Source organism: Ranitomeya variabilis, chromosome 5 (assembly GCF_051348905.1).
Source record: "Ranitomeya variabilis isolate aRanVar5 chromosome 5, aRanVar5.hap1, whole genome shotgun sequence".
Classification (NCBI taxonomy): Eukaryota; Metazoa; Chordata; class Amphibia; order Anura; family Dendrobatidae; genus Ranitomeya; species Ranitomeya variabilis.
The window spans coordinates 290,009,275-290,022,864 of record NC_135236.1 but is presented as its reverse complement, the minus strand read 5'-3'; the positions used below and the strand labels follow the sequence as shown (position 1 = coordinate 290,022,864).

Here is a 13,590-nt window from a genome sequence, read left to right as displayed (position 1 = left end):
ATTCTGTTAATGCATTTAGAACTGAATTTACATCCCAAGAAAGAGTTTTTGCTATAGGGACCAGTCTGGATTTAACACATGCCTTACATTTAGCCATTTGTTTCCTGCGAGATTACAGTTGTATAGTGCTACCATGACTGAAATTTGAGCTTTCAAGGTACTAACAGCCAGACCTCATTCTAGCCCTTTCTGAAGGAACTCTAGGATTTCTTTAGAGGGACTCTACCTCTCCCCCTCCCCAAAGTGGACTCTGTGGATGACACGAAATTCTCGGCTTCCTACTACTAAAGTAGACCAGATTAGAAGAGAACCCTTTGCCCTTCAGCAATGACCTCTCAAGTTCCAGTCTGTTAAGTGCAGCCCAGTCACCTGAGGATGGAATATGGACCCCTAAGCAAGAAGGTCCGGGATCTCTGGAAGAACCCAAGGATTCGTGACTGACATGTTCTTCAGCCAAAAGAACCAAGGTCTCTTGGGCCAGAAGGGGGAGAAATTCCCTCACCCCATCCTCCCTAATCTTCCTTAACACTGCTGGAATCAGACATATTGGAGGGAAAGGCATACACAAGGCTGAAATCCCATTTAATCTGAAAGGTGTCCACCACTTGAGGATTTTCTCTTGGGTTCAAAGAATACTTCCTTAGCTTGCTGTTTCGCCTTGTTGAGAAAAGGTCGATCTATGGACAACCCCATATGGCCACGACCTGATTGAACACCGTACTTTTTAGGGACCACTCTCTGTGTAGCAACAGTTTGCGTCTCAGGAAATTTGCCTTGATATTGTCCCTTCCCTTGATATGTAGAGTGGACAATGATAGGATGTTTGCTTTTGCCTTTGCATTCGGTTTCTGGAGTGAGTGCTGCTCTGATAGTTTATGTACACGACTGTGACCTGATTGTTCAAGAGTATATTTACGTGGTCGCCTCGTAGGAAGGGTAGTAGACTGTTTAGTGCCTTTTCCACTGCAAGAACCTCCCACATATTTGAAGAGACCCATCTTTCTACCTCTGACCATGTACTCTGGACTAGATGGCTGTCCAGGTGAGCCCCCCATCTCTTGGGACTGGCATCTGTGGTGACTACTTTGGTGATGCGGGGAATCCAAGGCACACCCTCCTGGAATAATAATAATAATTATAATAATAATTTTTAATTATATAGCGCCAACATATTCCGCAGCGCTTTACAAATTATATGACCCTTTCCTCAAATACCAATGGATCGAGTGTATCACTTCTTGTGGAAATGTCAGTTTTCCTTGTAGATAAACTTGTTAGGAACTCTCACTTTCTATGATGTTCCATTGCAAGTCCCTTGAGTGGATCTGAGCCCAATTTATTGCCGGGATACAGGAGATGAGGGAACCCAGTAGGGATATTGCTTTTCTGAGGGCCATTACCAGTGTTGTATTCCTCTAGAGATCAGACTGACTATCTTTCTCTTTTTTGATCTGGTAGATGACATTATTGTCGGTCTTAGTCCAACATGAGACTCAAAAAGAACTGTATCCTTTGTGGGGCTAACTTTGATTTTTCTAGGTTCAAACACCATCCTAAGCTCTTCAAGATGGGGCATATTTCCTCCACTTGATCCTGACAATGATCGTAAGAGTTTCCTGCTATTAGGAAATTGTCAAGGTAGGTAATAGTCAGTTTGTTTTCTTCCTGAGGTGGGCCGTAACCTCTATTAGCTATGAAACACACTGGGTGCTACAGGTAGGCCAAAGGGGAGGGCATTGTATTGAAAGTGCCTCCTGATACCTCCTACTGTTACAGCGACCCCGAAAAACTTCTGAAATCTTGCACGTATTGGCACATGATAATACGCATCCTTTAGATCTAGGACAGTCATATAACATCCAGGAAAGAGCAGCAGTACTGCTGATTAAATCAACTCCATCTTGATGTGAATTTTTATGAACTTGTTCAATTCTTTCAGTTTGATTATCATCCTGTTCGAGCCATCCATTTTTTTTTTAATGAGAAACGAGAATAAAATGCTTTCTTTTTTTCCTCCAGTGGAAGTTCCAGTAAAACGTTCTGTCTCTAATGTCTGTTGTTCTGGCAGAGATGCTCGTGTGGCAGTCACAACAAATCTCTGGTGGATGTTGTAGAAACTCCAGCCTCAACCCTGATTTTGCTGGATTGAGGATTCAGATGCTGGAGGAAATTTTCTCTCAGGTTGGAAGGAAGAGAGAGAATTCCCCCCCCCACCCCCCACCTAGGGAACAAAGTCACTTGGAGGTTTTTCTTCTATCCTGGTAGGGACCGCCTCAAAGGAATCCTTTACTATTTCTGGAGCAATCATCCCATCTAATTTGTTTTCTGACCACTCTCCTTTAGTTGAACTTTTTCCTCCGAAAGGACTGTTTGAAGGATGAAAAGGGAGATCTTTGGAATACTTTCTTATTATCCCCTACCTTCTCAAGCATATCATTCAGGGCTGTGCCAAATAAGTACCCTGAGAGCACAACTTCCCTGGCCAGCACTTTAACAAGACAGCTCTATGGCCTGCATTAGATTGCGCTGCTGACCTTGCCAATCTAGCTTAAGCTGCCGAGGCATCTGACCGGAAGGCCGCCTCCCCTTTCTTTACTGGGAGTGTGGCCAAGATGGAGTCTCAAGGTGATTTATCCCTCAGCTGGTCTTCTAACCTATTCAACAAGACCATAAGTGATCTGGCCTTACAAGTTGCTTCTATGGCCAGTTTCAGTGCCTCTGCTGACTACTCCCGGGTACCTTTAAAGAAAAGTGTCAATTTTCCCGTCTAAGGGGTCTTTTAATAACCCTGCATTCTCAAAGAAGCCAACTGGTGCAGGGAGATGCGCCGCCCTGTTTATTTTGCAGCTCTCCTGTTCTTGAAGGTTTGGTCCCTTTTCTCTTTGGTGCTGTCATGTGTGACAGAAAAAAACTCCCAAAAACATATTTTCTTTTGAACTTATTACCAGCATCTCCCTACAAACCATTATGGTAGTATACAGTATGATAATACAAGATCTAATAGCTCTGCCCATGTAGGGTTGTGGGATGACTTTCAAGGTGATTTCCTTGCATGTTGCTCAATAAAGGCTATGTACACCAAGACCCCTTTTTTTCTTTTAGTTCTAATAAATCTGCTTCAGGACTTAATCAAGTACTACTGTTTTATTTCTACAGCTGCTGTGCAGACTGTATGTGCTTCCCATGTTAGCAAAAAAATTCTTAGTATTGTAAGCCTGCAGCCCCCTATTTTTTCATATGTTGAAATGGGTAGATGAGGATTGGGCGACCGTCTAAGGTGCACTGCCGCAATATAGATTTGTGATGCTAGCTCAAACCTTTTGGCTGTGTGCACTCGTGATTTGGTGCATTTTTGTCGCAGTTTTTCTGTCCAGATTAGTGACAAAACCAGATGACTGCAAAGTGAATGAGAAACCTGAAGTGTCATGCACACGTAAAGTATTTTTGACTTGCAGATTTGATGCAGAAAATAATTGTCAGTTGTCAATTCTTTATGCATTTTTGCCTTGCGTTTTCACCATTGACTTCACTCAAATCAATCAAAAACATCAGGGCAAAAATGCACCAAAACCGCACATTTTTGCAGCTGCTTTTTTTTGCTAAGAGATGCTGAAATTTTACTTATTTTGTGCACATACTCTTATTGTATATCACAGTTACATGGAATTACTCAATTTTGGGAAAAAAACATGATAAAACTGTTACATGTAGCCATCCCAAATGTATATTTTGGGATCTAACCTGGGGCCTGAATTTAGACTGGAAACTGATCTGTGGTCTGTATTAATATTATAATTTAATCTGGGGTGTGTATTTTTTGTGGGGGTGGGGAATGTTTTATGGTCTGTAATTATTCAACGGGTCTGTGTTCTGTGGTATAGTCTGCGGTGTGGGTTTATTCTGAGGTCCTTATTTACGAATGGGTCTATAATCTGCGATCTGATCTCAGATATATATGTATGTGTGTGTGTGTATATTTTAGATTCCATATTTAATTAGGGAAACCGAGTACTGAGATTGTGTTTATTCTTTGTCCCTGGTGTATGTACTTATTCTGGTATCTTTTGTTCCCCTGTGGTTTTGCCTGAGATCTGTATTTATTTTGGGGTCTCGTCTGGGTCTGTATTTGCAGTCCGTAGTTATGTTAGAATATGTTATTTTTCTGGTGGTTAGGTTGAAGAGTTCCAGTCATTTCTAATAAGGTCATCTGTCATTTACAGACTTTGTCTATTCTTTTCTCTAGTCTATACTTAGATTACAATGTCCCTGTGGCTGTTTTCACCAGTCACATTTCTATAAGATCGTACTGGTTCCCAAGTCTTATGATTCTTATTGCTATTGACTGTTCTGCATTGCTGCAAATCCTATTGGCACAGTGGAGGATTTTCTCTTGTGAGAATAGACCTCAGTGCACTTTTGCCGCTGCTTTATACAAATTACCGTATATACCCGAGTATAAGCCGAGCCACCTAAATTTGCCACGAAAAACTGGGTAAGCTTATTGACTTGAGTATAAGCCGGTTATGCATTGACCCTCATCCCCACCCTGATATACATGGCTCCTCATCCCTGTCCTTGTATACATGGCTTCCCATCCTTGTATGCATGGCTCCTTATCCCCTATCCTTATATGCATGTCTCCTCATCCCTGTCCTTGTATGCATGACTCTCCGTCCCTGTATGCCTCCTTATGTGAATATTCATCACCTTAATGAGTGGGGGATACGCGATTACTCGGTCGTAAGAGCTGCTGGTGCCGGCCGGGACGAGATGCAGCGAGGGTGCGCAGGGAAGGTAAGCAGGATGTGTGCTGGAAGCCGGCGGCTGCGGCTGTACCTGCTCGCGGTAAGAGAAATGAATATTCACTGCCAACTCAGTCCCTTATTAAATAATTGGCTATTGTGAGGCATACATGAATGTTAGCAGAAATTAAAAGTTGCCAAAGTATGTATTAATGTAAGTCCAGACTAATAGAAATGACTCTTTTGAAGGGTTGTTGGCCAAAGAATAATATGCTTGCACTTGAGTACTGACATATAAGACTTTAACTTACATAACCGCTGCTGCGCAGTGTAAGAGTAATAGACACCTGGCATGCGGACAGCGTTTCCACCCACACACTATATCACTTTTTTACCAGCCTATAGCAGAAACAGTAACAGAGTGAGTCAAGGACCAACACTCATAATTTATTATCAATACATGGGTGTACTGTCCCCAACTTTACCCTGACAGTATTCATCAAGTGCTGGAGGACTTTTTCCTTTCTGGTAGGGATTGTCTAGCTTTATTAACAATAAAGAAATGGTTCATTTGATTCTAAACTCCTTCATATTAACCTGTTTTACCATTATTTCCATCAGGCTTCTTCTGGAACTTCTGGAGCTTCTGTTTGATAAGTTTAATGCAGTGGCATCAGCTCATTCTGTAGTCCTGGGATATCTGCAAGAGACTGTGGCTTCTCCCACAAGTCAAGATGGTGACACTAAATTGTATGACATGGCCGAGGTCTGGGTGAAGATTCAAACCGTTATCCAGGTAAAATTTTAGATTAGAGCTCACATTCCCCTAGATTTTAATGTGCCTTCATAGATATTTTTGTAGGGTAGGGTGACAGCTTCCATGTCTATTCTGATTTAAAGAGTTATTTTCAATTTAGCAAGCTATTCCCTATCACAAGAAATGCAGAAATACCAAAAGTGGGGCTCTGCAAAGTTCCTTCTTGAATGGAGAGACAGGGCACATGTTCGGCCTCTGCTCCATTCCTTCTCTAATTGATTGCAGAAAATGGCAGGGCACTGAACCTGGCTTTCTCAGTCAGTTCCATGGTCATGGAATGGCGCAGAGGCCCAGCATGCACCCTACCTCTCCATTCAAGATGAGACATTGCAGAGTGGTGTCCTTGGGGTTACAGATTCTTGATCAGCAAGTTATTCCCTATTCCTAAGACTTGCTATTCTAGTGCTATTCTATTCTACTCTTTAATTGAGTTTGTTTGAAATAGGCTAAAGGGAGCAAATTTTCTCAAATATCATACGAACCACTAATTACCTAATGAATTCCATGCCACTTCTGCTCAACCACTTTGGTATCAACGCAAAGACTTGAACACACTGGTGAAGAGCTTCGAAAGTACAGCGGAGGAGTAGTAGGGGATTTGTCAGCGAAGTAATGGACCTTTTGTTGTTTTATGTTATTTCATGTTATTTACTCCCCTTGACCCAATTTTTGTCCATCTTAGTAAAAAACCCTATTTTATTTTTTACATTTGAAGGAAAAAATAATGGATTATCCATCAAATGAAAATCTTTTCACTACTCAGTTTAAATAGCCTCATTTTTAATATGATTGATTTCTCTTAACTTTCCATAAAACGTCACGGAGTCAATATGTCATGAGTGTTATTACGTCTGTGTAGTAATGCTTTCTCCTTTTGCAAGGAAAGCATTAGCTCCGTAATTGTTTAACATCCCGAAGAAAGAGAGGAGGCGAGACCAGAGTGTCTATGTATCTTGTATACATGAATGATGAAAGACCTGCTCTTCCTATCTTGGAAAATTACAGATTATGGGTGTACTTTTCTATTTCAACATAAGTAGGGTAGGACAAGGCTTGAGCATAAACTGCTATTTACCATATTCCATCCATAACCATACTCTCAAAATACAAAACTTAGAAAAATGTAACCCATAACTAGATCTGTCAACAGCTTGTTAATTTGCCGAGATGTGTATTTTGCATTTTCCTTAGAATGAACTGAAAAATAAGTTAAATGGCAAGAAGGCAGTAGAGGTAGTGTCTCTTACATAGTACACCTATATTGTTAGTTCTCAATCTTATTACAACAGTTTAACCCCCTAAATAATGTTTTCAATCCCTGAAAACCATTAATGCCATTTTTTTCCTCAAAGAAGGGGTGTAGGAGCCGGTAACCAATTCTGGAAATCTTCTCCAGGATTGTAATATACCTTAGATCTCTTTACCGTCTTGTAAAGCATCTTTGATCAGGCTGATGTTAGTTTGCCTTATTGTAAAAGTGGGGGGGAATCATTGTGTTCTTGGGGACCAATAGTTCGAGCTTACAAGGAACCGATCATCAGAGTTGTGGTGCCCGAAGAACAAACAGCATGAATCCGATACCGGGAACACAATTGCCGCCACAAATGTTTTATTCTGAAATGCTACGGCATTTTAGAGTAAAATATACTTTGAAAGGGTAGCAAGAGCTTATATGTCTCGGATCACTAGTCCGAGACAAGTCCCTGGCAGATTATTCCCACCCCTCTTATAGGTGACTGACATCTCTACTTATGTACAAATAGAAAGAGATCGGAGAACACCAAGCACAGATAGTCTTATCCGCTGGATAAATTGGGGGAGGTGAGGGATATAGGAATCGTCTGATCTATTTAACGGTTGTTTAACCCACTGAGAAATCAGGATTTTATAGCTACTGCAGTATCCTCAGGTTGGGAGATTCCGCCGCTTGGAGCAAATAGGAAGAGGATGTGGGTGGTAGTCTGCGCTGCTGTGGTTGAATAAAGGAATCTAGAAAGCATGGTAATGGTTGATTATGTGGTTTATTGTCTACATGTTTCGAAGTTGGGCCAACTGAAGGTGTTGTGTACAGGCACAACATCTACAAACTGTGGAAAGCCACTGTTGCTGCCCCGTGGCTGGAGGAAATGGCTCCTCCAGAAGTATAATGGCAAAAATGGAAGCTTGGCACTGCTGGATGAAGAGCCTTGGGATTTGTTTTTTCTTAATACCAATGCATTTCGGAGTGCCTTTCTCAAAGTATAGAAAAGGCATTATCAACCATTACCACGTTTTTGGATTCCTTTATTGAACCACAGCAGTGCAGACTACCACTACCATCCTCTTCCCACTATAGATAAACATTGGGAGAGACCTGTCAGTTAGAAGGATCAGAACAGGGAATGACTTCCTGGGATCTGCCTCACACTACTCCGCCGAGTCCCTGGCCAGTTTTTCAAAATAAAGTTTTCACCGTAAAGGTACCGTTACACTTAACGATTTACCAACGATCACGACCAGCGATACGACCTGGCCGTGATCGTTGGTAAGTCGTTGTGTGGTCGCTGGAGAGCTGTCACACAGACAGCTCTCCAGCGACCAATGATGCCGAAGTCCCCGGGTAACCAGGGTAAACATCGGGTTACTAAGCACAGGGCCGCGCTTAGTAACCCGATGTTTACCCTGGTTACCATTGTAAATGTAAAAAAAAACACTACATACTTACATTCCGGTGTCTGTCACGTCCCTCACCGTCAGCTTCCCGCACTGTGTCAGCGCCGGCCGTAAAGCACAGCGGTGACGTCACCGCTGTGCTTTACGGCCGGCGCTCACAGTCAGTGCAGGGAAGCTGACACAGCGGGGGACGTGACAGACATCAGAATGTGAGTATGTAGTGTTTTTTTTTTTTTTTACATTTACAATGGTAACCAGGGTAAACATCGGGTTACTAAGCGCGGCCCTGCGCTTAGTAACCCGATATTTACCCTGGTTACCTGTGAAGACATCGCTGCATCGGCGTCACACACGCCGATGCAGTGATGACAGCGGGTGATCAGCGACCAAAAAAATGTCCTGATCATTCGCAGCGACCAACGATCTCCCAGCAGGGGCCTGATCTTTGGTCGCTGTCACGCATAACGATTTCGTTAACGATATCGTTGCTACGTCACAAAAAGCAATGATATCGTTAACGAAATCGTTATGTGTGACGGTACCTTAAGGTCGCTAATGTTTCGCAATAATGCGCCTGTGAAATCTGGTGATGGGTCCCCTTTAAGAAAGCCCAGCAAACACTGGTTGATACATTATAATTAATTCTGTTCCATGATTTAATTTGCAGCCACCGTTTTAATTTCTGGTTTGTTTGCATTTTTGACCTCATTTTTGTTAATCTTCAAATTTAGCATGAAGCGAATGGGGAAAAAAGAAAAAGTTTCAAATTCCAGATTAACATATAGTCTGCTCCCTGTGCCAGCTAGTTGTCAGAATCAATTGATTTCAGTAGAACTGCATTTTTCAGTTCTTTCGATCCGCAGAACCAAATTGCTGTTAGCAGCAATTGCCGTTGTGTTATTAGAGTAAAATCGCTTAGTGTAACACTTTGCTAAGTTGGAAAAATTATCTTCTTGCATGATTTCATTGGGAGACATGGTCAGTAATGTTAATGCAACCTCCACTGCAGGAAAGTCCTTTTAATTTGGGACAGGTTAATGCTTTACACTGTTTTATCACTAAGCGTGGCAGTAACGGTTTCTGTAAATGTTTTCCTTTTTTAATTAAACCCTAATTTACTTAGAACTGTGTTCCAATGTTCTTAATTAAAGTGATTACTTTTTTCCTCAAGTAATGCACATCGAATACAAATTGCAGGATGTTTTTCAGACAAGCCCAGGTTGTCATTTTTATTATATGCAGCCTCCTTATTCAATTTCTTTCTGAAGATAATTGGCTTTAATGTACTCACCGCAGCACAAATCAAGCTTTCTGGGTTATTTATTGCAGCAGCATTGGCTTCTGCTTGCTTAGCTTCCATGTTTCAAAAGAATGAGTATAAAAATATGCTGCGCCAAAGAATGGTTATGATTTAAAACAGCAGGAACACCTAGGAAACAGATGTCTGATACTCCTCATTCTCTTTAAATTCATCATTGCGCTTCTGTAATGAAATACTAGAGCCTTTCTCCGTGTTGGTGGCTTGAATCTTGCCTTCTAAATTAATAGAAAAACCTCCTTTCTTCTGGGCGCAGACATTATCTGCTGTCAGAAGGAAAGCTTGAGTATGAAGGCTGATCATATTTAATATACTAGAAGAGCAAATGGCAAAATTACTCATTCTAGTAGTTTTTATTTGTGATTGAAAATATAGACCGATGATGGTAACTACACTTGTTGATGACCGCCTTTGAAGAGATGTGTAAAAAATGTCATGTACATGGATGCTGGCAGGCGCAATGGCTGTACTTTATCGCCACAAGACCGATTTTCAGTTTCATTCACTGAGATGACATTATTAGAAAACAGATTAAAAGGCCATGACTGCTTTTTTCCAGAAACCGCACCACACCTGTCCATCAGCTGCATCTTACGTTATGGCACAACCCAATAATAGAATGGCAATACCACTAACATCTTGTAACGATGAGCGAACGTGCTCGGTTAAGGTGTTATCCGAGCATCCTCGGGTGCTAACAGTGTCTTCGGGTGCTCGAAAAATATGTTCAAGTCCCCGGCTGTTCGACACCCACAGTACATAGCTGGGATTGCCTCTTTGTTAGGCATTCCCCACTTGTGTTGCAGATGTCAGACAGCCGCGAGACATGCCGCCGCGGGGACAGGAACATATTTTTGGAGCACCCTGAAGGCACTGTTAGCACCCGAGGATGCTCAGATAACTTCTTAACCGAGCACGTTCGCTCATCACTAGTGTAGTGCTATTTTGGGGAAAAAGTGCCTTGTCCTCCTAATCCTGGAGAACCCCTTTAATATGTTGGGTTATAAGTTGAACTCGATGGATTTATGGCTGCATTCAACTCCAAAAACTCTGAAACTATACTGGCCATATACATTTCCAGAAAGTTAGTAAATGGGACCACCAGCCATCTAATGGGTATGGAGCAAGAAGGCTTTGCATGTATCATTTCATCATCTCTAATCACGATGTTCCTAAGGAGATCAGCCGCTGTCAGAGGTACCTTATTTTGCTTTTCCTACAGGAAGCTGAGCCCAGTGTGTAAGGGGATAATGGAGATATGGTTGTCAGGCCTTTTGGTTGTATACTGCCTTTAGGGTTTGTGCACACAATGTCTTATTCAGGTGGATCTGCTCCGAAACCCATCTGATAAAGCACCCAGAGAATGCTAAAACAAAAGGAATATAAGCATTTCTATAAAAAGTAGACTTGCTGTTTATGTATTCAGTCTTTTGAGCCTCTTTTAACCACATCCGGTTTCCAAAGACACCAAAATAAGTTACCTGACCATTCTTCATGAATTTTCAGCTCTGAAGATGCTCTATACTTCACATTACAAGCCAATTGGATGGCTAAAAAAACGCTGACGGACAAAAACGACAAAGTGCTCTGGTACTAACTAAAAAAAGATGCTTAGGGCAAAAAAAGGCAGCATTTAGTGAAGTGTCTCTCTCCTGGGAAAACTCGACAGGTTCACCTGTGTGTAAAAGATGTTGTGAGCACATACCCCTAAATGTAAGATATTTCCCTCTACTGCTCAGTTCTCGGTGTCCTCAGCTCTTGTTTTTTTTGCTGCTGAGATGATTTGTCTCATTCACTATTACATGTTTACCTATCGATTTTCAATTGTATCCAGGTAGGGCTTTGGCTGGGCCATTCCAAAATGTTGATCTTCTTCCACTGAAGCCATTCTTTAGTTGATTTGGAGGTCTGCCTAGTGTCATGGTCATGCTGAAAGGTGAAATTCCTGTTCATCTTAAGCTTTTTAGCAGAGGCCTTAAGGAATTTTGCAGCTTTGACTGTAACAGTTAATCATTTTCTCCTCCATAACCCATAGGAGTTATGCAGGACTATTTTTTTTTTTTAAACAATGTGCCTAAGAAATAAAAGGCAGGTAGTTGTTAACTACCTGTCTGTTGTGCCCAACACTGATCTGTGACAACACAAAGCCGTCACAGATTGCTTCTGCTGGCAGTTCATTGGCTTACGTGGACATCGACAGAGCAGCGTTTTCTCTTCTGCTATGCTCTATTGATGGGGTATGACTGCTGATGCCATGCTCATTGACAGCCAACGCCTCACTGCCTAACTGCAGGAAGCCAGATGTCATTCAGAAGTACGATGGAAGCATGTCCCATCTGCTGAGCAGCTCAGAAAAAGAGCTGCTCTGCTGATGTGGAATAGCTGAATTCTTGGCAGGAGCGGTCGGTGATCGCTTGGAGCCTTTTCTGTTTACAACAGGCAGGTAGTTGCCTCTGCCAGCAACTATCTGCTTATTATAGTTTTAGGCTCATAGTAACAAAAAAAAAAGTACTGGCTAAGCATATGAAGAATGTGAGATTGTTGTCTCATGCATTGCATAACCAGCACTTGGCATAAATTCCTGCAGCTCCTTTAATGTTGGTGAAGGCCTCTTCGTAGACTCCCAGACCAATTTTCTTCTCGTCTTTTCATAATTTTTTGAGGGACATCCAGTTCTGGGTAATGTCAAATTTGAGCCACTTTTGATAATCATTTTCAGGTTTTCAGTGTTCCGTGGTACATCTAATGCCTTGGAAACAGGAACACATTTTAAAAGCAGAACCGCAGAGAGCTGTTCTCATTTTTGGCAAATACACTTGGAGGTAACACTTATACAGAGATATGAAAAGACGCCAGTATTGTCGTATTGTCAATACATGAATGTCAGCATAGACCCACACACAGTGAAACTTTTTGAACATGGAAAAGACGCAATTATTCCCATAAAAGTCAGCAGGATATAGTGGGGCTGGTTTTTGTTTTTGGTTGTGTACTTTGTGCACCTGAAAGATCAAGCCTGATCTTTTAATGAGGATTGTTACACTGGTTGATTTTGCTTTCCCCTGCCAAATATTTTTTGCTATCCTTTGGCCTTTAGTTGGGCATCATTGGCTAAGGTGCTATCTACATATACAATACCACAATCTATTAAAATAAATCTGTCACCAGATTTTTGCTACTCAACCTGAGAGCAGTATAATTTAGGAGCAGAGACCCCAATTCCAGTAATGTATCACTTACTAGTCTGCTTAGTATGGTTTTCATGAACTCATTGTTTATCAGCAGGAGAATATCACTAGAGGACTAGTAAAATTGCTGCCATGTAGTCAACCCGCCCCAACCACTGATTGGCAGTATTGTATCAATGTACAGTGTACACTGAAAGCAGCCAATCGGTGATGTGGGCGGGTCTATGCAGAGCTCCGCATTCAGAGAACTGCTAGATCTGCAGCCGACTAAAACAGGTTTTAATAAAAACTGCTGCACCAAGTAAAATAAATGATACATTGCTGGAATCAGGGTCTTTGCACCTACTTCATTTGCTCTCAGATGGGGTAGCAAAAACCTGTTTAAAGATTCCCTTTAAAGAGGTCTTCCCACAATTTAGTATTACATTTTACTGCTAGACCACAAAAAAACATACGGTACTTTTTTTCATCTGGAATAATTAAAAAATGATTAAATAATAATAAAAATAATAAAGTTCATGTATGGAGATATTGTGGTAACATAATTGTTATTGCAACCCCTTGCTGTTCTTTTTTTCACCACATTTCTGGAATTCTGGCAATAAACTGCGGATATTAGTACACTAATTTTTATTGGCTCACCTACAAAAAACGAGGAAATGCTCCTTTATCAGTTAGACCGCTAAAGCTCCTACTTTAACAGTCAGGCTCGGAGGAGCATTTGGTCCTAGCCATTTAACACATTAGCCACTGTGCTGAAGTCAACAGCAAATGTGGAAAGTAAGTGATTCGTGTAGGGAATGGGCCCTCTCTGTAAGCCCATTAGTGCCCCTCATTGCGATCACAGGTTGGTGATGAGTTACCGCTGCACTG

General features: G+C 41.6%; 1 protein-coding gene across 2 annotated transcripts in view; it reads left to right on the top strand.

Moving 5' to 3' along the window:
* EXOC4 (exocyst complex component 4) overlaps window positions 1-13,590 on the top strand; it is a 605,068-nt gene that overhangs the window by 99,004 nt on the left and 492,474 nt on the right. For both annotated transcript variants that reach the window (XR_013215715.1, XM_077264444.1), the window contains exon 7: window positions 5,364-5,538. Coding sequence is in view for 1 of the 2 variants with exons in the window: in XM_077264444.1 (XP_077120559.1) it covers window positions 5,364-5,538 (175 nt within the window). In the remaining variant the exon portion in view is untranslated. The remainder of the gene's footprint in view (window positions 1-5,363; window positions 5,539-13,590) is intronic.